Source organism: Neophocaena asiaeorientalis, unplaced genomic scaffold (genome assembly GCF_003031525.2).
Source record: "Neophocaena asiaeorientalis asiaeorientalis breed wild unplaced genomic scaffold, Neophocaena_asiaeorientalis_V1.1 scaffold43, whole genome shotgun sequence".
In the NCBI taxonomy this organism is placed as follows: Eukaryota; Metazoa; Chordata; class Mammalia; order Artiodactyla; family Phocoenidae; genus Neophocaena; species Neophocaena asiaeorientalis.
This window is the reverse complement of record NW_020173674.1, coordinates 5,816,583-5,836,510: the sequence shown is the minus strand read 5'-3', so window position 1 is coordinate 5,836,510 and position 19,928 is coordinate 5,816,583. Positions and strand designations below refer to the sequence as shown.

The 19,928-nt window shown below is 46.6% G+C and overlaps 3 protein-coding genes across 13 annotated transcripts in view; 2 read left to right on the top strand and 1 right to left on the bottom strand.

Moving 5' to 3' along the window:
* The window catches only part of TOP6BL (TOP6B like initiator of meiotic double strand breaks), an 83,062-nt gene extending 68,417 nt beyond the window's left edge, over positions 1 to 14,645 (top strand). The window contains exons 13-17 of one of the 5 annotated variants that reach the window (XM_024749159.1): positions 398 to 496; positions 9,930 to 10,005; positions 13,621 to 13,808; positions 13,908 to 14,031; positions 14,545 to 14,645. In XM_024749159.1, the coding sequence (XP_024604927.1) occupies positions 398 to 496; positions 9,930 to 10,005; positions 13,621 to 13,808; positions 13,908 to 13,973 (429 nt within the window). In that variant the 3' untranslated portion in view covers positions 13,974 to 14,031; positions 14,545 to 14,645. Of the gene's footprint in view, positions 1 to 397; positions 497 to 9,926; positions 10,006 to 13,393; positions 13,492 to 13,620; positions 13,809 to 13,907; positions 14,062 to 14,544 lie in introns of those variants that run through there. The other 4 variants (XM_024749158.1, XM_024749160.1, XM_024749162.1 and 1 more) reach the window with 4 other exon arrangements.
* On the top strand, positions 14,068 to 17,351 carry RCE1 (Ras converting CAAX endopeptidase 1). The gene is made up of 8 exons (XM_024749164.1): positions 14,068 to 14,389; positions 14,545 to 14,647; positions 14,742 to 14,825; positions 15,076 to 15,154; positions 15,686 to 15,853; positions 15,980 to 16,051; positions 16,321 to 16,383; positions 16,684 to 17,351. The coding sequence occupies exons 1-8, from the start codon at positions 14,205 to 14,207 to the stop codon at positions 16,917 to 16,919; spliced, it is 990 nt and encodes a 329-aa protein (XP_024604932.1). The 5' UTR covers positions 14,068 to 14,204; the 3' UTR covers positions 16,920 to 17,351.
* Positions 17,352 to 19,213: 1,862 nt separating this feature from the next.
* Positions 19,214 to 19,928, bottom strand: part of PC (pyruvate carboxylase) — a 102,228-nt gene continuing 101,513 nt past the window's right edge. For all 7 annotated transcript variants that reach the window (XM_024749153.1, XM_024749152.1, XM_024749155.1 and 4 more), the window contains one exon: positions 19,214 to 19,851. In XM_024749153.1, the coding sequence (XP_024604921.1) occupies positions 19,603 to 19,851 (249 nt within the window). In that variant the 3' untranslated portion in view covers positions 19,214 to 19,602. The remainder of the gene's footprint in view (positions 19,852 to 19,928) is intronic.

The following is a 19,928-nucleotide window of genomic DNA, read 5'->3' as shown; positions in this document are numbered from 1 at the left end:
TCAACCTTAGTTGTTCAGTAGAACCTCTGCTCTCTTGGAACTTGTTTTAAAGGAGAGCAGTTTATATAACCTCCTCACGAACAGATGAATCTCTGGGATATTTATCTCCTATGGAGATAGGAGAACAAAGACCTTGTTTGAAAGATCTTGCTTAGGTAACAGAAATTGGAAGATATATGGGAACCACAACTACCTGTCTCATGTCAAGTATCCCAGACCTTCTTTCTACTTATCCTGTGTCCACAAGAACTAAGGAAACTTCTAACACAACATGAAGGATGTCAGTGGTTTGCCTTTCTATTAGTCTCGATCTCTCCCCACGTAAACTTCCTGTGGGTACTTACCCTTTGGTTGCCAGTACTGGAACTCAACATATTCTGTCTCTGGCCCATTTTAGGCAGCTGACACACAGGAATTTGGGACCAAGCTGCATAAATCATTTCATGAGATCACCCAGAACCGATTTCTTCACCACTGCTCACGTGAGGTGAAGCAGGTAAGTGTAAAGTAATAATAGGTACTTTGGTGGAAATCTTCCATATTGATGTATGAGAACCCTGAGTACGCAATGGGGAGGTGTAGTACTTTAGACTGCACAATCTGAGGTTAGCGTTTTAGCAAGGAAGCCTGTGGTTTAGAAAAACTTTATAGAACATGGTATTACATAGAGGTTAAGAGCGTGGTTAGAGATGTCACTTGAATTCCATTTCTGCCACAAACTAGTTGCATGGTATTATTATAGAAGCTATTTATTCCAAGTCTCGCTTTCTTTATCAGTAAAATAAGATGCACACCTAAAATGATCGTTGTGAGGTTTGAATAAGATAATGTAAGTAAACTGCTAAGCACATAGCTACTTTTATGAGGATGATGATATGATGGAATTCCTATGTTTAGTTTTGCCTAATGAAAAACATACTTTTATCTATTTACCTTTTTGGATGCTGGAGATACAGAGTTGCATTAGTTGGGGTCTCTGCCCTCATGGAGGTCAGATAGTTATAGGCTCCTCTAATGAGTGAAGAGAAATCACAGCTGGGAAATTTTATGTATTTCCAGATTCTGGGTGTAGGTAGTAGTAGTGTTTCAGCTGAAGCCCACTTTTCTGGCTCTCTTGGCAACCATCAGCAGGATTGACTTTTCTGGAATTAAAGTATAAGATGAGTAAATAAAAGAGATTAAGAGGGAAATGATTATACAGCGGCTTCTGGCCAAGATAGAGTAACAGGGACCAGATTTACCCTCCTGCCTGAAATAACCAAAAATCTGGACAATAACAACAAAAAAAACCAACATATGAAACAATGGTTCTCAAGACATTGGGCCTCAGACAATGGATGGGATAGTCATTCCTGAGAGATGGAAAACAACGAAGTGAGCTCTATGAATGCCATTGCACACTGCTTAGAGAAAGTACAGAGACTGTGGAACAGGGAGAAGGAATCCAGGCAGAGCCTCATGGTGTCCCTGAGTTGAATCGATGAAGCTAGGAATCCAGGGATGCTAAGGCAGCTTAAGCTTTCAGGGCAGAGTACCAGAGAAGAGAGAGCTGCATAGAGAGAGAATTCTGGAGATCTGCAGAGGCTCCTCTCTCTAGTATTCAGTTGAGTACTGATCAGCTCATTCATGTGAAGAAACTGTCCAGGTAAAGAACCACTCAGAAGGATTACAGGGGACAATAGGCAGAGCTTACACAGGGCTGGGAATAGTGCCTATTTCCATCAACCAGAGAGCAAAGTCTCATAATTTATGGAGCATCAGGTAAAATACTAGGAATAGACTTGCCTCAGAAATGAAAAAAAATTACATCTACAATAAACACTCCTTGGTTCTGCCTAACAAAGCTCAAAAGCAGAAGCAAGACCTAAAAGGATCAGGTGGTTTCCAAGTAATTCAGTGGCATCTCAGAACAAAGTTCAAGAATATTTATAAGAATACAAAAATATCCAGCACCCACCAAGGTAAATTCATACTGCCTTGAATCTAATAAAAAAAATAGCAGACATGCTAAGAAGCAGGAAAATACAACCCACAATGAAGAGAAAACTCAATCAATTGATCAATCAATCAATCCAAACTGATCCAGAACTGACATGGAAGATAAAATTAGTAGACAAAAAACAGTTATTCTTATAACTGTATTCCATATGTTCAGGAGACTAGAGGAAAGATTGAACATATTCGTTAGAGATGTGGAAGGTATAAAAAAGAAACAAACTTTAAGGGGAAAACTAATGTCTCTGAGGTGAAAATTATACTGGTTACACCGAATAGTATCAATAGCACATTAGACACTTAAGGAAAAACACATAGCAATAGAAACTATCTGAAATTAAACACAGAGCGGGCTTCCCTGGTGACTCAGTGGTTAAGAATCCACCTGCCAATGCAGGGAACATGGGTTCGATCCCTGTGTGGCCCGTGAGCCACAACTACTGAGCCTGCATGCCACAACTACTGAAGCCCACGTGCCTAGAGCCCATGTTCTGCAGCAAGCGAAGCCACTGCAATGGGAAGCCTGCACACCACAACAAAGAGTAGACCCTGCTCACCGCAACTTGGGAAAGCCTGCGCACAGCAACGAAGACCCAACACAGCCAAAAATAAATAAACAAATAAATTTAAAAAATTAAACACAGAGGTTAAAATAATAATAGACCATTGAGCATCTTTGAGTTATAGGACAACTTCACATAGGCTAATACATGTATAATTAGAGAATCTGAAGAAGCAGCAGAGGCAGAAAATATATTTGAAGAAATAATGGCTGAAATTTTTCCAAATTTGATAAAATCTATTAATCGTACAGATCCAAGAATCTCAACAAACTCCAAGCCTAAGAAGCAAAGAAAACTACACCAAGGCATATCATAATTAAATTGGTTAGAACCAGTGGTAAAAAGAAATCTTAAAAACAAACAGAGACAAAAAAAAACAAGGAAACAAAGATAAGGATTACAGCAAGTTTCTCATCAGAAACCGTATACGCTAGAAGAAGATGGAATAACATCTTTATAGTACTGAAAAAAAACAAAAACCTGTCAACCTAGAATTCTTTACCCAACAAAAGTATCCTTAAAAACAAATATGAAATGAGGACTTTTTATGACATACAAGAGATGAAAGAATTCATTATCTGCAGATAAGAAATATAAATGTAAAAGAAGTCCTTCAAGCAGAAGATGATACCAGATGGAAACCTGGGTCTACACAAAGGAATGAAGAGTACTTAAAATGGTAACTATGTGGATAAATATAAAGACTTTTCTTATTATTTAAATCTCTTTAAAACATAATTAACTTTTTAAAGCAGAAACAGTAATAATGTATTTTGAGGTCTATAACCTATGTTAGAAGTAAAGTGTATGACAACAGTAGCACACAGACCAGGAGGAGAGAAATGGAGATGTATAGTTGTAAGGATTTATGCTATCTGTGGGGTGGTATAATATTACTTGAATAATATTACTTGAATAAATTACTTGAATTCCTTTGATGAAAGGAACCATCAAAATAACACATCCAGGAGTTATACCTAATAATCCAAGAAAGGAGATAAAATGGAATCATAAAAAATATTCAACCCTCAAGAGAATGAGAAGACAAGCCACAGGCTGGAAGAAGATACTTACAAGACACCTCTGATTAAAGGACTATTATCCAAAATACACAAAGAACTCTTAAAAATCAACAACAAGAAAAAAAATTTTTTTTATAGTCATAGATAGATAAGCTTTATTCCAATGTCTACATAAAATTGACTTGATGTCCAACAGGAAAAGTTTTTCCAAAGGGTTAAAATTTATCGAACAACAGAACTTGGTCCTTTTCCCTTTAGTTTGTCTCAATTCAGTTGGATGACACATCATTATTAGTATCCACCCTTACTAATCATTTTCACCACACACAATATCTAAAAGTCTTCGGGTGGCACTTCCCATTTCTCTGGAAATCTCTTAAACTGCTTTCAGTTACAAGAGATGGGCAAGGTTTTTATCTGCTCATACTCTACTCCACTGGAGACAAAAACACATCCCTGAATTCTCTTGTTTAAATTGTGGCTGTTGGCAAAGTGTCCAAATGAAGAACTTAACGTTAACACACAAAGAACACAGTATAATCTCTGTATAATAATAACTTTGCTTTAACTTTTTCTCATTAAAGAATTATTTTTATTATCTCTCCACAAGGGAGTTATAAAAAATACCTGTAAAAACATTGAAAAGGCTCTTAAAAGTCCTGGAATGAAAAATTCTGAAGTATAAATTATGATACATCGTCTATGATTCAGCAGGCGGACTCCCAACCACTGCGCCATCAGGGAAGCCCGAAAATATTTTAATTTAATTAAAATGGAAGTATATATTATCAAAATTTGTGAGACATAGCTAATGCAGTACTTAGAGAGGAAAATACCTGTGTTAGAAAAGAAAAAGGTCTCGGGACTTCCCTGGCGGTTCAGTGGTTAAGACTCCATGTTTCCACTGCAGGGGGCAGGGGTTTGATCCCTGATTGGGGAACTAAGGTCTCACATGCCATGTGGTGCAGCCAAAAAGAAAAAGATAAAGAAAAAGGTCTTAAATCAATGACCTCAGCTTCCAACTTCAACTAGAATAAGAAGAGCAAATTAAACATAAACAGAACTATGAAATAATAAAGATCAGAGTGGAAGTCAGTAAAATGGAAAAACAATAGAGAAAAAAAATCAGTGAAACGTAAAGGTGGTTCATTGAGAAAGAAGATTAATAAGAGAAGACACAAATTGCCACTAATATCAGAAATTAGAGAGGTGGCATCAGATATTAAAAGGATTATCGGGGAATATTATGAACATTGCACTAAATTTGACAATTTAGATTAAATGGAAAATTCCTTGAGAGACATAAATTACCAAAGTTCACTCAAGAAGAAATAGCTCCATATACCTGGTAGTTTTATAATATTAAAGAAGTTGAACTTTTATTTAAAAATCTTACTGTCATGTTCAGATTATTTTAAAACCCACAAACCTCAATAATAAAAAAACAAACAACCCAATTTTTTTAATTGGCAAAAGATTTGAACACACATTTTACAAAAGAAGATATACAAACACCAAATAAACATACAAAAATATGGGGACTTCCCTGGTGGCGCAGTGGTTAAGAATCACCTGCCAATGCAGGGGACGTGGGTTTGAACCCTGGTCCCGGAAGATCCCACATGCTGTGGAGAAACTAAGCCTGCGTGCCACAACTATTGAAGCCCGCGCACCTGGAGCCTGTGCTCTGCAACAAGAGAAGCCACCGCAATGAGAAGCCCGCGCACCGCAACGAAGAGTAGCCCGCACTCACTGCAACTAGAGAAAGCCCATGCGCAGCAATGAAGACCCAATGCAGCCCCAAAATATAATTAATTCATTCATTAATTTTAAAAAACATACAAAAATATGCTCAACATTATTAGTCATTAGGGAAGTGCAAATCAAAACCACAATGAAATAATATTTCACACCTACTTGTAATAAAAAGACTGACCATACCAGGTGTTGGCAAGGCTGTGCAGGAACTGGAACTCTTATACCCTATTTGTAGGAATAAAAAATGATACAACCACTTTGGAGAACAGTTTTGCAGTTTCTTAAAAAGTTAAATATACACCTGTCTCACGACCTAGCCGTTCTACTTGTAGGTATTTACCCAAGAGAAATGAAAGCATATACGACACAAAAATGTATACACCAATGTTCATGGCACATCTACCATATTTGTAATAGCCAAAAACTGGAAACAACCCAGTGTCAACAGGCAAAAGAGTAAATACGCTGCAGCATGTCCATTCAGTGGAATACTGCTCAGCAATAAAAGGAGTGAGCAGTAGGATGGATGAATCTCTGAATAACCATGCTGAGTGAAAAACCTGGAAATACAAGAGTACATACTGCTCGACTGAATTTATAACAATTCTATAAAATGCCAATTACTCTGTAGTTACAGATCAGCGGTTGCTTGAAGACGGGAGGCATAGGAGTTGGAGGGAGTGGAGGAGTTATGAAGGGCAGAAAAAACTTTTGAGGGTGATGGATATGCTGGTTATCTTGATGGTTTCACAGTGTGTACCTTTGCCAAAACTTATCAAATTGTACATTTTATAAAGATGCAGTTCATTATATGTATACAAGTTATATCTCAATAAAGTTGCTATAAAAATTATAGACACGGTTTCTGAGAGACACCTCTTCTGCCTCTCTCCCTCTCCTACTTCTGTTTGCCTGATTAGACGGGGAGGTTTGGGTACCTAGTCACCCAAGGATCACAGCATCTCATGGATTTGCCCACTCTCCTCTGCTTTGTAGCAGTGAAGCCCCTATAAATACTCCCTTCACCACACTGTTTTTTCATGGCTGCATGTACCTTCTAGGAAGCACCTTCCTAGGAATGCATCTGCTGTTCCTTTCAGCTGGCTCACTGCAAACACTCTTGCTGGTTTCCCTTCAGCTCGGTAAGCTGCTGCCCACAACTTGAGCATATAGGTAAAAGCTAATACCCATTGTATCAGTTACCCGTGGATGTTGTAACAAATTACCACAAATTTGGTAGCTTAAAAACAAAAGAAGTTTATTATCTCAGAGTTCTGGAGTCCAGAAGTCTGAAATCAAGGTGTTGGCAGGGCCACACTCCCTCCAAAGGCTCTAGAGGAGAATCCTTCCTTACCCCTTCCAGCTCTGGTGGCCCCAGATGTTCCTTGACTTGTGGCCACATGACTCCAGTCTCTGCCTCCATCTTCACATGGCCATTCTCCTTTGTCTCTCAAGTCTCCCTCTGCCTTTCTCTTACAAGGACACCTGTCATTGGATTTAGGGCCCTCTCTAAATCCACAATGATCTTATCTTGAGATCCTTAATTACATCTGCAAGGACCCTTTGCACATTCACAGGTACTAGGGGTTAAGACTTGGACATATCTTTTGGGGGGCTACTATTCAATTCACTACAGCCATCTATATCTTCAAATTTCTAGGGATAGGTCAAGGGTAAGGCATGTGGCATTATCATAGGACCTGAGATACATGGGCAGGATCTACAAGTGTTCCAGCCTGTGAAGTCCTTTTGCTTGGGCCTCTCTGATATCCCAGTGAGATCTGAAAAGGAAATGATCTGACCTCCTTTGCCCCACTGTATTGCTATGGTGATGGCCCATAGCCTCAGGGCCATTCACAGCCCAGTAAATTTGGCAGGTGGCTGGCTAGTCTTATGCAGTAGTCATAGGGCTTGGAAGGAAGGAACATTTATTGAATCCCTAATCTGTGCCAAGATTTCCACTTTAATCTCTACAAAAATCCTGAGGTTGGTTGTAGAGTTCCATTTTATAGATGAAGAAACTGGTTAGAGAACTACTTTTCTAATTTACCCAGAATCACGCAGTCAGTAAATGGCAAGGCTAGGATTTATAATGAGGTCTCCTGGATCCGAAGCCTAGTAACATTTTTGCCATATAGGACTCGATCACAAGCCCAGGGAAGATGAGTGACCAAACCCATACTTCCCTACTCAAGATCATTACCGTTTCCCTCGGATAATGGCCATTTAGTGATTAGTAACTTGTTAGTGGCACACGACTGGCACCCAGTGGCTATAGCTAAAAACTACAAGATTAATGATAGGTCCAATTCTTTTACCTCTGCACCAATCCCTCAGTTTCCATTTCTAAACAGGTAAAGTAGAATAGCTGACCTCTTGAGTAACATTGAATAAAACCATCTATGGCTATTATATAGTTTATGGAGAAATGAAAGAAATGAGAGAATATTTAGGGTTTTATAGAATATATTCATGGAAAGGTCGTGCCAAGAGTGGAGATATTAAGCCTTGATGTTGGAACAGAGGACAGTGGGCCATGAAGACAAGATAGTAATCCTGGACTTACTGTCACATTTGAGTGTAGGGACTAAAAACTTAAACCCAGAATAAGCAGGAGCAGTAGCATGGAGGCAGCTTCCTAAGGAAAGGTGTTGTTTCGCAGGTGGTAGACCAGAATGAAATGTCTCATAGAGTGTTAAACTCAAGGAGGTCTATCCTGAGGATAGGGCTCTCTCATCTGGGGGACCTGATGAGAATGGAAGGCTCTCCTAGGACTCAGAGATTTATATCTGAATGTAGGTATTTCCTTGGGTAAAGGTTTGTCTATTACACGAGACTTCTAGGTTGGAGTGAAGTAAAAGAATAAGCTTTTTCCTTAAAGAAAAAAAAAGATGTTTGGAAATTTTCCTAATACTGTTTCTTTTTTCACACCTTTAGGGCCATCTTTACCTCTTCTATGTGTCTTAGCATATAAAATTACTTAGAAACTGAAACTTGTCTTGTTAAACAACATATGATAGAATACATTTTTTTATTGTTATAATTCACATACCATAAAATTTACCACTGTAAATTTACAATTCAGTGGTTTTAAGTATATTCACTGTGGTTTGCAGCCATCACCAGTAAATTCCAGAACATCTCCATCACGCCAAAGAAAAAACCTTGTACCTAATTTGCAGTCAGTCCCAATTCTCCTATCTCCTGTCCCCTGGCAACCACTAATTTACTTTTCCTCAGTGGATTTGCCTATACTGGATATTTCATATAAATGGAATCATACAATAAGTGGATTTTTGTGTCTGGCTTCTTTCACTTAGCATAATGCTTTCAAGGTTCATCCATGTTGTAACAGGTAACAGTACATTCCTTTTTATGGTTGAGTAATAGTCCATTGTATGGATATACACCACATTTTTTAATCCATCCATCAGTTGATAGACATGTTATTTCCACTTTTTGGCTATTATGAATAATGCTGATGTAAACATTTTTGTGTGTGTGGACATATGTTTGTCATTCTCTTTGGTGTATAGCTAGGGGCAGAATTGCTGGGTCATGTGGTAACTCAAACTGTTTCCCAAACTGGCTGCATTATTCTACTTTCCCACCAGCACTGTGTAATGGTTCCAATTTTTCCATATCCTCATCCACAGTTGTTATTATCTATTATTATTACTACCATCCCAGTGGGTATAAAGTGGTATCTCATAGTGGCTTTGATTTGCATATCCCTAGTGAATAATGATGTTGAGCATCTTTTCATGTGCTTATTGGCCATTTATATCTCTTCTTTGGAGAAATGTCTATTCAAATTCTTTGTCAAACCCATTTTTTTTTGGGTTGTTATTTTAAAGTTGAACTATGAGTTCTTTATTCTGGATACAAGTCCCTTATCAGATATGATTTCCAAATATTTTCTCCCATTCTTGTGGGTTGACTTTTCACTTTCAAGTGTCCCTTGAAGCACAAAAGTTTTTAATTTTGATGAAGAGGATATCTATTTTTATATACTTGTATTGAAAAACAAGGAGCTGGGAGGACTGGGTTCTGACCTTTGTTTCTCTGTCCAAATTGAACCAAATAGCAGGGCTTTGAAAGCTACACAAGACTACAAAATGTGACCTGTGGCTTCCCATGTTTGACCTCAGTCAGTCATTTGTTGAGCACTTACCGTGTGCAAGGCACTATGCTAGCTGTAAAAGAGATACAGGCATGATGAACCTTACAAGGAATTTAAGATGTAGAAAATGGACATAAATACATAAATTGATGAAAAGGGGCATGCAATGCATACTTAAAAGAGCCCAAGGAATGGAGCAGACAGTACATGAGTGACCAGAGTTCAGAAAAGCTAGGAAATGCCCGGAATGGCTGGAGTGAACTGCAAAGCCTCCAAAAGAAGAAGGAAGTCTTAAAAGTTGGGGGCTGGGCAGGGGGTTCACATGAGCCAGGAGGAAGTAATAGGGGGTTCCAGGTGAAGGAGGAAAGAAAGCCCTGTGAGGTCAACAAAGCCACCAGGCACGTGATCTCACTGGGGCTTGTTCATGCTTCTGCAAAACTCACTTAGGACTTCTAATTTTTTAAGCAGCTGCTCCCAGAGAAAAATAATGCAGAGCAGAGCACAGAGGATGCACATGAGAACAGCAGCCTGGAGCTCCTTGCAGGTAAGGTTTCAGCTTTTCAGGTGAGCCCTGGATCAAAGCTGGGAAGTCAAAGATGTGACTTCAAACCTTCAGATAGCACCTTACACCACAGCAATGTTCTGGGGTTTGGTTGTCGCTCCCACCACCACTCTGGGTATTCTGGGGCAGCAGGAGGCATTCCCTTCCGAAAGCTGCTACGATAGGACTAGAAATTTCTCACAGTTTGTGCAGTTAGATAGCTGCACATGATGGGGCAGGGCCCTGAATTCAGTTGGTTCCTTCATGTTTTCATCATTATAGTGTTGCTACTGTGGCCGTCCTTAGTTCTGGTTACTACTGTGTTTGGGGCTCCGGAGTCTGCTCCTGGATGCAGACACCACCTCAACCTTGATAAACGTATGGGGAGGTGTCAGTGTGTGTAATGTGACGGTGATTATATTGTCTTTTCCCCTCCCTCCAACACTTAAAACAGCCTTCAGGGCCTGCAGTAGCAGATGTGTATGTCTGAAAATAATCATAGCCACTGGTGCTTGAACTGGTATGGTGCAGGTGCCAGGCACTAGTCCGAGATTTGAAAGTGTATTAATGCTCTTAATTCTCAAAACAGTACTATGGTACTATTATTATCCTCATTCTACAGATGAGGAAACAGAGGCCCAGAGATGTCAATAAACTTACCTGAGGTCACACAGCTAGTAAATGACAGAGCCAGAATTCAAACCCAGGCAGTCTGGCTCTGGTCTATCTCTAACAGAGCCAGGCTGGTGGGGATGCACTGTCGGACCAAACAATGCCTGGGCTTGAGGGAATCTGGGGACTGCTTTCAGCACCGTCAGCACCGTGCTTTGTTGGTAAAATTCCTCTCTCCAGGGTAACAGCTACAACATACTGCATGGCGTCTGTGCTTAGGCCTAAGATGTGTTTCTGAATCATTCTGTCAATTAAACTGTATTTTAAATGTTGTGGGGGCTGTTCCTCCCGGAAAGAACCCTGCAGCAAAGGCTGGTACAAAGCCAAGAATCTATAATTTAGATTTGGAGATTTAGAAGAATGGAAGTGTATCATATAGCACAATTCAGTATTCACCACATACGATTCAGTATTTATGTAGTGAAAAGACAAAAGAATAAGTACTTTCCTTAGAAGAAAAAAATTAACATTTAATTCAGCACCTTCTGTGGACCCAGGGAGATGCTAGGCTCTTCCAGTGACCACTCTCACAGTGACCCTTTGGGGTGAGTAGCATTGGCCCCCTCTCACAAGAGACAACCCAGGTTCAGAGATAGGATAGAGCACTTAGCAGGAGGAGGATCTGAACTCCTGCTGCCTCTAAAGCTCATGCTTTCTCTAAAATGCAACATAAGCCTTAAAATCTAGGTGTTTATGATCTGGTGGACCGCCCCCTAGAAGAGTGTTTGAGCTGCTCTGCCTTACAGAGCTGCAAATCTAGTTGCCGTCAGTCCTATGTTCCACATGGGCAGCTACACTGAAGAAAATCACTAAGTGTGTGATGCCACTGTACACCTGTGGTCCATTCTCTGAGGAGCCTTCAGTTTGTCAATTCTTTCCATTGTCTTCCTGGCCTTCTCCTCAGTGGCCACTCCATCCTTTTGCGGTACGAGGGCCTCTCACCATTGTGGCCTCTCCCGCTGTGGAGCACAGGCTCCGTGCGGACTCTCAACCACTGCACCACCAGGGAAGCCCGCCACTCCATTCTTTTAAAAAACTACCAAGCCTCGTCCTCCTGATTTAGCCTCCTACTTCACTTACTAATCTCTTTTTTCAGTAAACTCACCCAGTTTGTACTCCCTCCACTGCCAGAACCTTATCAGCATAGGGACTCACCCCCTCCAGGCTAAGGGGTGGCATTATCCTTACTGCTTTCATGGTAGCATGTTATCATCTGTGCACCTTCAACTTCTTTTCTGAGTTCCTTTCCCTCAGGAGGTCCACCTTCAAAAGGATATCTCCCATGATCTTGAACTTCTCCCACCTATCATCTCTCTCCATCACATCTCAATCAAGGTTCTCAAAAAAGCAAGCTACACTGTTTCCCTCTCTTTCTTTCATTCTCTCCCTAACCCAGGGCACTTGCTTTCCCTGTGGCCTCTGAACTGCAGTCTCTTGTTTGGGAAGGCCTCTTAATTACCAAATTGATGACTGTGCATTTATCTTTATCACACCTGGATTATTTGCAGAGCTTGGCACTGGGAGACTATGACTCACCAGGTTCTCCCCATCTCTTCTCTCTTTGACTAGCTTCCTCTGGCCACCCCCAAATAGTGCTCATACTGCAGTCCCTCCCTGGCTGCTCTCTTCCATCCCAGGCGTTGACCCCTGCCTCTGGGCAGAAGACTCCTCAGCTGGTATGACCATTCCAGGTCTCTCCTGAGTGTTAGGTGGGAGATATATCTGCTCAGTAGGCTGCTACATATGGCGGTCCCACTGGTACCTCAATTTCCTTTCTCTTGATATCTTGCCCTCTGCACACACACCCAAAATCAGCTCTTCTTTCTTCAGTCTCTGTCATGACTACTAGCACAACCTATCCAGTTTTTCACATCTGAAACCTGAGATTCGTTTGAGATGCCCCCCATTCTAATGTTTCATATCCAGTCTACTACCAAGGCTTGTCAATTTGGCCTTATGAATACTTCTGACTCCTCCATCCCCGCTGCCTTCACTTCTTCTGGGCTCTTGAGGTCTTCCCTTCTCTAAGCTGACTCTAAGCCACACCTTTGACGAATGATGATTTTTCTGAAATACAAAATTAACAATATATCTCCAGTGTTTAAAAACTCTTCACGGCCTTCCTATTTCCTACAGATAAAAATTCATTTCTTAGCCTTCTCTGATTCCCACTAACCCATTCAGATTCATCTCTTTGGACCGCCCCCCCCCCCACTTTGCATTTTGTGTGGGATACTGTTTAATGCCTTTGGGTGTTTGCTTAACCCTTTCAGCCTGTTAATCCTTTCCTCTGCCTTGTCAGTCTGGTGTATTACTCTTCATCCTTCAAAACCCATCTCAGACATTTCCTCAAGGAAACCATTTTTCACTTACAGAGATGGTTAACAGCTTCTTTGTTTTACCCCTGGGCTTTGTACACACTTCTGCATCGTTCCTACCATCTGTGAGCTTCACCCAGGGAACAGCTCATTGATCTACATTCCTAGGACGTGCTCAGGAAGAACCTGTAGATCCAAACTTACTTTAAGTTTGCACTGCCTAAGCAGCGTGCCGAACAAAGGGGGAGAGAGGTGAGGCCGGCTTTCTGGCAGGGGAATCACAGTTTGGCAGGGAGGGAGGAGCTGGATGGTGCAGACTCCACGAGGAATCTGTGTGAAGTGACCAAGTGGGCGCAAGCCCCAAGTGAGGGCTTGGTTCAAGCCCAGATGCCTCTTCCCAGGCCCAGCTCAGTGGCTACAGAGACCCCGAAGCTATTGTGCAGCCTCAGCCTGACCCTGAAGACCCGGAGCTGCGGGTTTTGATCCGGTCAGGACCAAGGTGAAAGGGTCCTGAGGTGGGAGGGCTAAGAGAGCCGGACTCCAGCTCCTCCCTTTCTCCCAGGTTTCCCCCAAGGGTCGTCCTAGCACAGGACATGGGAGTAAGACGAGCGGGCTTGTTTTCTCCTAGGGACCAGCGGGCAAGTAGAAAACAAGAGTCTCAAAAGAGGCAGCCTCTGCCAAGGAGTGGAGGAGACGCGGGCTTTCCGCTCCCCTCGGGCCCTGAACCCGTCAGAGGCCGCCTTGGGCCGCGCGGAACCCACCGCGGCTCCCCTGACCCCTAGCAGAAACAGGACGGGCCCCAGGAGCGGCCTGGAGGTAACCGGGCTAAGGCCGCGCAGGGGAGGGAGCGGCGGGAGGGCGGGGACCCGGCCGCTGCCGAGGGGTCCTCACCCCGGGCCCCCTTTCCTCCCGCAGGACGCGCTGTGGCTGCAGGAAATCTCCAATCTGTCCGAGTGGCTGAGTCCCGGCTCTGCGTCCTGAACCGGGCCCCCTCCCGCCGCCTCCACGTCTGCCCCCGCCGCTGCCGGGCCCGCGTGTTGTCTGTAGTTCAATAAACCTACTCTGCGCGCGCAGTTTCTGCTTCAGTGTCGGGGAGGAGTCGGGGGCGGGGCTGGAGCCCGCGCCGCCGGGTGACGTCGCCACGCTTCCGGCCGGAGCGGGCCTGGCAGCGGCGGGACCGCGTCACTGGGGCGCGCCGCGGGTCCGGGCGCGATGGCGGCGCTGGGCGGGGACGGGCTTCGCCTGCTGTCGGTGTCGCGGCCGGAGCGGCAGCCCGAGTCGGCGGCTCTGGGCGGTCCAGGCCCCGGCTTGTGCTGCTGGGTGTCCGTGTTCTCTTGTCTCAGCCTCGCCTGCTCCTATGTGGGCAGCCTCTACGTCTGGAAGAGCGAGCTGCCCAGGTGCGGGGGCTGCGCGCGCGCGGGCGCGCGCGCGCGCAGCCAGAACCCGCGCCTCCACGAGGCGGGGCTATGGGCGGAGCTTAGGCGAACAGAGGGCGGGGCCGCGCTGTCAGGAGGTGGTTGTGGGCCCCTTGAATTTACTGCCTCCTTCATAGGGACCATCCTGCCGTAATCAAGCGGCGCTTCACCAGTGTCCTGGTAGTGTCAAGTCTCTCGCCCCTCTGCGTGCTACTCTGGAGGGAACTTACAGGCATCCAGGTGCGAAGGAGGCGGGGCAGAGGGTAGCGGGCGAGAGGTCTCAGGGCTCACTGGGGGAGGAAGCAAGACTGATGCCCCCTTTCCTGTGGCTCAGCCAGGCACATCCCTGCTCACCCTGATGGGATTCAGGCTGGAGGGCATTTTTCCAGCAGCGCTGCTGCCCCTGCTGCTGACCATGGTGAGTGCTCTTGCTTTATTTTTCCTTCTCTGCTCTTTGTTATTAGCGTGACGCTTCTTTCCGTGGCCTTTTTTTCTAATCTTGATTGTATCCAGCTTTTGACTGATGGGAGACAAGAATTGTGAGATGGCTCAGGGCCCTCGGGTATGCATCTATGGAAGCTTGAAGTCTCATGAAGCCATGTCTGGGCAAGGGCAGTGGATTATGGTTTGAAACTTTCCTTTGATCGCTCCTGTTTTTCTGCCCCCAGATCCTTTTCCTGGGCCCACTGATGCAGCTCTCTATGGATTGCCCCTGTGACCTGGCAGATAGGTTGAAGGTTGTCCTAGGTGAGTCCTCAGGGCCAAGGAAAAAAGTAGGTACAGGCAGTCCAGGACAATGAGGTAAGGGGATCAGTGCGCTTATGGTGGGTCCTGGACATGAGACATGAGATGTTCTGTTTCCTCATCAGTAAAGTGGGAGCACATATCCGGTGGTCTCAAAGAGTTAGTTTCTGATGTCCAGTGAGGCCTGTAGGGACCCCAGGCAGTACTTGTTGTGGACAGGAAAGCATTGTCCGTTACTTCCCTTAACCTTTGGTTTCCCAAACTAGAGCTGGTTTGGGGCAAGTTTTGATGTTTCCAGAGTTTACAGTCAGGACACCTTGCCTCAGCTACTAATGCCTTCCCTTTCGGTCCCCTTGAGACGCTGTTTTATACTAGGTCCGATAAGAAAATTTGACCCTTTCCTGTTCTCACAAGTATTTATGCCTAAGCTGAGTTTGGCCAGGGGGAGGTTGTGGCAGAGGGGCCCTTGGGGCCTCTAGGGTCATTTTGTGCAATAGCTAGTCACTCATTGCTTGCCCTGAATCCCCTCCCTAGCCCCTCGCTCCTGGGCCCGCTGCCTCACGGACATGCGCTGGCTGCGGAACCAAGTGATCGCCCCCCTGACAGAGGAGCTGGTGTTCCGGGCCTGCATGCTGCCCATGTTAGCACCGTGCACAGGCCTGGGCCCTGCTGTGTTCACCTGCCCACTCTTCTTTGGAGTTGGTGAGTTTGTCCAGCCTAGTCCTGCTGAAATGTTCCTGGCATGGGAACCAAGACTGGGGTTTGGGGCAAGGGCAGGGCCTATGGGGCAGGCTGGGAGGAATGTGATGTGGTTCTCATCTTCCTCAGCCCATTTTCACCACATTTTTGAGCAGCTTCGTTTCCGCCAGAGCAGTGTGGGGAGCATCTTCTTGTCTGCAGGTGAGTCCTAGAGAGCTTGCCTGGGGCAGTCCTGGGTTGGGTGTGTGAGGGTGTCCCTGATAAGTCACTCTGGAGGAAGAATGGGGAACAGAGGGCTACAGTATTGGAGGGGCCGCTGACCATGGGAGTTGGGGTGTAGAGAACAGCCTAGGTACTGGGGCAGGCAGCCACTGCCCCCAGGGGAAGGGGTTGTCTCTGGCTGATGGGTGTGCAGTGCTGGGGCAGGAAGGGCATGCAGGTGTGGTCACTCGAGGCCTCCCCGTCTCCAGCGTTCCAGTTCTCCTACACAGCTGTCTTCGGTGCCTACACTGCTTTCCTCTTCATTCGCACAGGTTGGTCCTCAGTCTCTCGGGTCCCCTGGGGCTCAAGGGCCCACAGGAGTGGGTGGGAGAATGGGACTCTGTGTCTGTTCTAGGAGTGACAAGTTTCTTCTACCGCAGTCCTTGAGACAGGCTGAGCCTGGGCCCTTGGCCTGCTGTGGTTTGAGAGCCGGCAGGAAGCACAGGCTGTGGTGTGTGGGTGGATGGGTAGGGCAGTGATCTCCTGTTTCAGGGGATGAAGGGTCTTAGCCCTGGAAGGGCCCGGGGAGGTGGTGGGGCTGCTCCATGAGCTACTCTGTCTCCCCTCCCCAGGACACCTGATTGGGCCGGTTCTCTGCCACTCCTTCTGCAATTACATGGGCTTTCCTGCCGTATGTGCGGCCCTGGAGCATCCGCAGAGGCGGCTCCTGCTGGCAGGCTATGCCCTGGGCGTGGGATTCTTCCTGCTTCTGCTCCAGCCCCTCACGGACCCTAAGCTCTACGGCAGCCTTCCCCTTTGTGTGCTTTTGGAGCGGGCAGGGGACTCAGAGGCTCCCCTGTGTTCCTGACCCACGCTCCTGTATACACTCCTATGAACTCTCATGGGCTTCCCAGCCCCTCCCCATCAAGGGGTACTGCAGGGGGGGAGCTGGCTGGGGTCCCCGAGAACTCAGGAATTTTTGTAGGGGATTGAAGCCAGGGCTAGTTGAATCCCAGGGACCAAGAGAAAGGAGTAGATATCCAAAGGATGTGGCCCCTCCTGAAAGGGGGTTGAGGAGCAGCCAGGAGTGAGGGGACAAGGGGCGGGTCCCAGGAGCCATGCACTCCCTTCCTCACTTTGGACTGTTGCTTCTCTGAGCTGCTCTGTCCCCCCTGCCTCTGAAAAGCTGCTCGGGGGATGGAATTTACAAAAACCCTCCCCCCACCTTCCCAGGGTTTTCTCATTGTCTTTTTGCATCAGGACTTTGTATTGGGATATTAAAGAGATTTAACTTGGGTAACATGGCCTTGGACCTTTGGGAATTAGTCTCTTTGGGGTCTTGGGTATATGCCCCCCACCTGGTCCTGGCTACCTTGAACACTAACCTCTAGGCAGGTAAGCCTGGTAGGCATAGTTCCCTGAAGTACCAGACAGGATGGGAGCCTGTGGTTGCCCTGGGTCTGCAGCTTTCTCCTTCCTGAGCAAGGCCCCAAGTCCTAGCACAGGTGGGCCTGGGACTAGGTACCAGGTGTGGGCCCAGCTCATCCTGGGACCTGTGCCTATCTACCAGGATCAGAGTAGAACCCAGGGCCTTGACCCCAGTGACGGAGCCTCCAGCCTCTGAGAGGGTGGGGGAGTCCACTATGGGCCTTCCACCAGGACCTCCCCGAAGTCTACCAGCCTCACATTACACAAGAGGAAATAAGTGTAAACTGGAAGTTCAGTCACCGGGGAGGCTTTTTTGGCTCTCTCCACCTCAGACCTCTGCCACCGTGCCAGTCGTTTGGTCTGTGGAGGAACCCAGAACAAAGGTCCAGCAAGCATAAGCAACCCTGCCAAGCAACACTGTAACTCAGGGTTCTTTCTAGAACTTGGTAGTATTTTACCTGCTCTTCCTCGTGTTTTTGGAATGGTTCTTATAGTCTCATTCCGCTGCCCCTAGGACACCACCACCCCCCGGCTTTTTTTTAAACATTCTTAATGTTATCCCTTTAGGTCCCATTCCAGACTCAAGGAGGTTGTCCCAAGTCCCCTTCCCTGAGGCTGGTGGTCGAAGGAAAGGAAACCGCTATGCAGTCACTCCCCACAGCTCCCGCAGGTTGGCTGTGGCTAAACTATAACTGGATCTAAAAGGGCATCGTGACAGTCACATACCTACCTCCCTGGAGAGCTTTCCTCTCCCCCAGCCTGTGTAGCAGCTGTCAGGGAAGCCAAGGAATTGAGTACAGGCTGGTTTTAGAGGGTACATTTGGGATCTGGGAGTCGAGAGAGGAGGCGGCCCAGGACCACACCAAAGGTTAGGTGTAGTACCCTGAGAGTACTAGGCTGGCAGGGTGCTGGGATGTACTTCCTGCCTGGTCCCCTGAGGGTCAGGGGATCTGGGCTCTGTCCCTCCTCTTCCTTACGCTCCTGCTCAGGAACTGCCCAGGGCCCCCCCTGCCTTTCTCTTTACTCACCATCCTTACCTCCCCTGTGCGGTGGGCAGCAGTGCAGTGACACGGGCAGGGTTGCTGTCCCACCCCACAGGTGAGGGAACTGCAGGGAAGAATTGGGATTCTCCCGAGGGCTGATTTGGGGGTCAGGGGGTCATGCAGGATCTGATCCTGGGACTCAGTCCAGTGCTTCTAACCTCCCACCAAAATCCACACCCAGAGGTGCCCACACCCAAGGGTCTCGTCTGCCTCTGGAAAGTGGTGTCTGTTTGCATCTAGTTCTGGATAGGATGGTGGGTTGGTCCCAGCTTAGAAAATAAAGCAGTGTAGTTGAGAAGCAAGTCCACCAGCAGCCTGGGTTTGAACTCTCTCCGCCTCTTAACTAGCTGTCGGGTCCTGGACAAGTTATTTAACCTGCCTATGACTCCATTTCTGTGTCTATAAAGTGGGTGAAAGTGTTAATAGGTGTTGAGTTAATAGGTGTTAAGTGCTTGGAACAACCCCTTCCCCAACCCAAGCTCTCAGTGACAACTAGCTAATCCTATTTGGGGTGTGTATACAATAGGCACTTAGTAGCGACGTAAAACCAGGGCCACTGTTGTCGTCCTCACCTACCCTCCTAGGAGGAAGATACAACTGATTGCCCCCCTACCCATGGGGGAGTCCAAGAGGCAGCCCTGCCCCTCTGCCGTGTGGCACTAGGGTGGGGTGGGCTGCACAGGACCCAGAATGGAGGGAAGGGGAAAGCCAGTTTTATTGAGCGAAGTTCTCAGACCTGGGACTTAGGTTTCCCCTGCAGGAGGCAGGGCCCCTAAGTCTGCTTCCCTAGGTCTCAGGCCTGCCTGCACCCCCACCTGTAGTCTCCAGCAAGGGGGGGACCCTTATTTGGCAAGGGATGAATATGTGAGCGACTGTCCACTGGCAGGGAAAGGACAGAGGGCAGGAGGAAAGGCATGGGCCACCACAGGCAGTGTCTCTCCTGCCACAAACAACTGAGGACAGGAGCTCCAGGGCCCGGCCTTCCTGCCCTCAGGCACTGGCTGGCCTGGGCCTGCCCTGGCAGCGCAGCACCTTGAAGGCTTGGGGTGGGGATGGCCAGGCTGCCAGTCCGGGGCAAGATCACTCAATCTCCAGGATGAGGTCATCACCCTCCAGTGTCATGTCTGTAGTCACGTGGACCTTGCGGACAGTGCCCTCCACGGGCGAAGTCACTACAGTCTCCATCTTCATGGCACTGAGCACACACAGAGGCTGGCCCTTGGTCACCTTGTCCCCTGCTGCCACCTTGATGTCTATCACCTTCCCAGGCATGGGTGCCCCAATCTGGCCCTTCACATCCTTCAGGGCCTTGGGGTGGAAGTGCATCTCCTGCAGACAGGGGAGAGGACGTGAGACACCAGGCCCTGCCCATCCCCACCACCTGGCTGGCCCTGTTGCGGGGGCGG

Excerpts from the sequence above, each read along its gene's own strand:
- RCE1 (XM_024749164.1), top strand. The coding sequence starts at position 14,205 with ATGGCGGCGCTGGGCGGGGACGGGCTTCGCCTGCTGTCGGTGTCGCGG. Across the intron at positions 14,648-14,741 it reads GGGAACTTACAGGCATCCAG|CCAGGCACATCCCTGCTCAC; the intron begins GTGCGAAGGAGG and ends CCTGTGGCTCAG. Across the intron at positions 14,826-15,075 it reads TGCCCCTGCTGCTGACCATG|ATCCTTTTCCTGGGCCCACT; the intron begins GTGAGTGCTCTT and ends TTCTGCCCCCAG.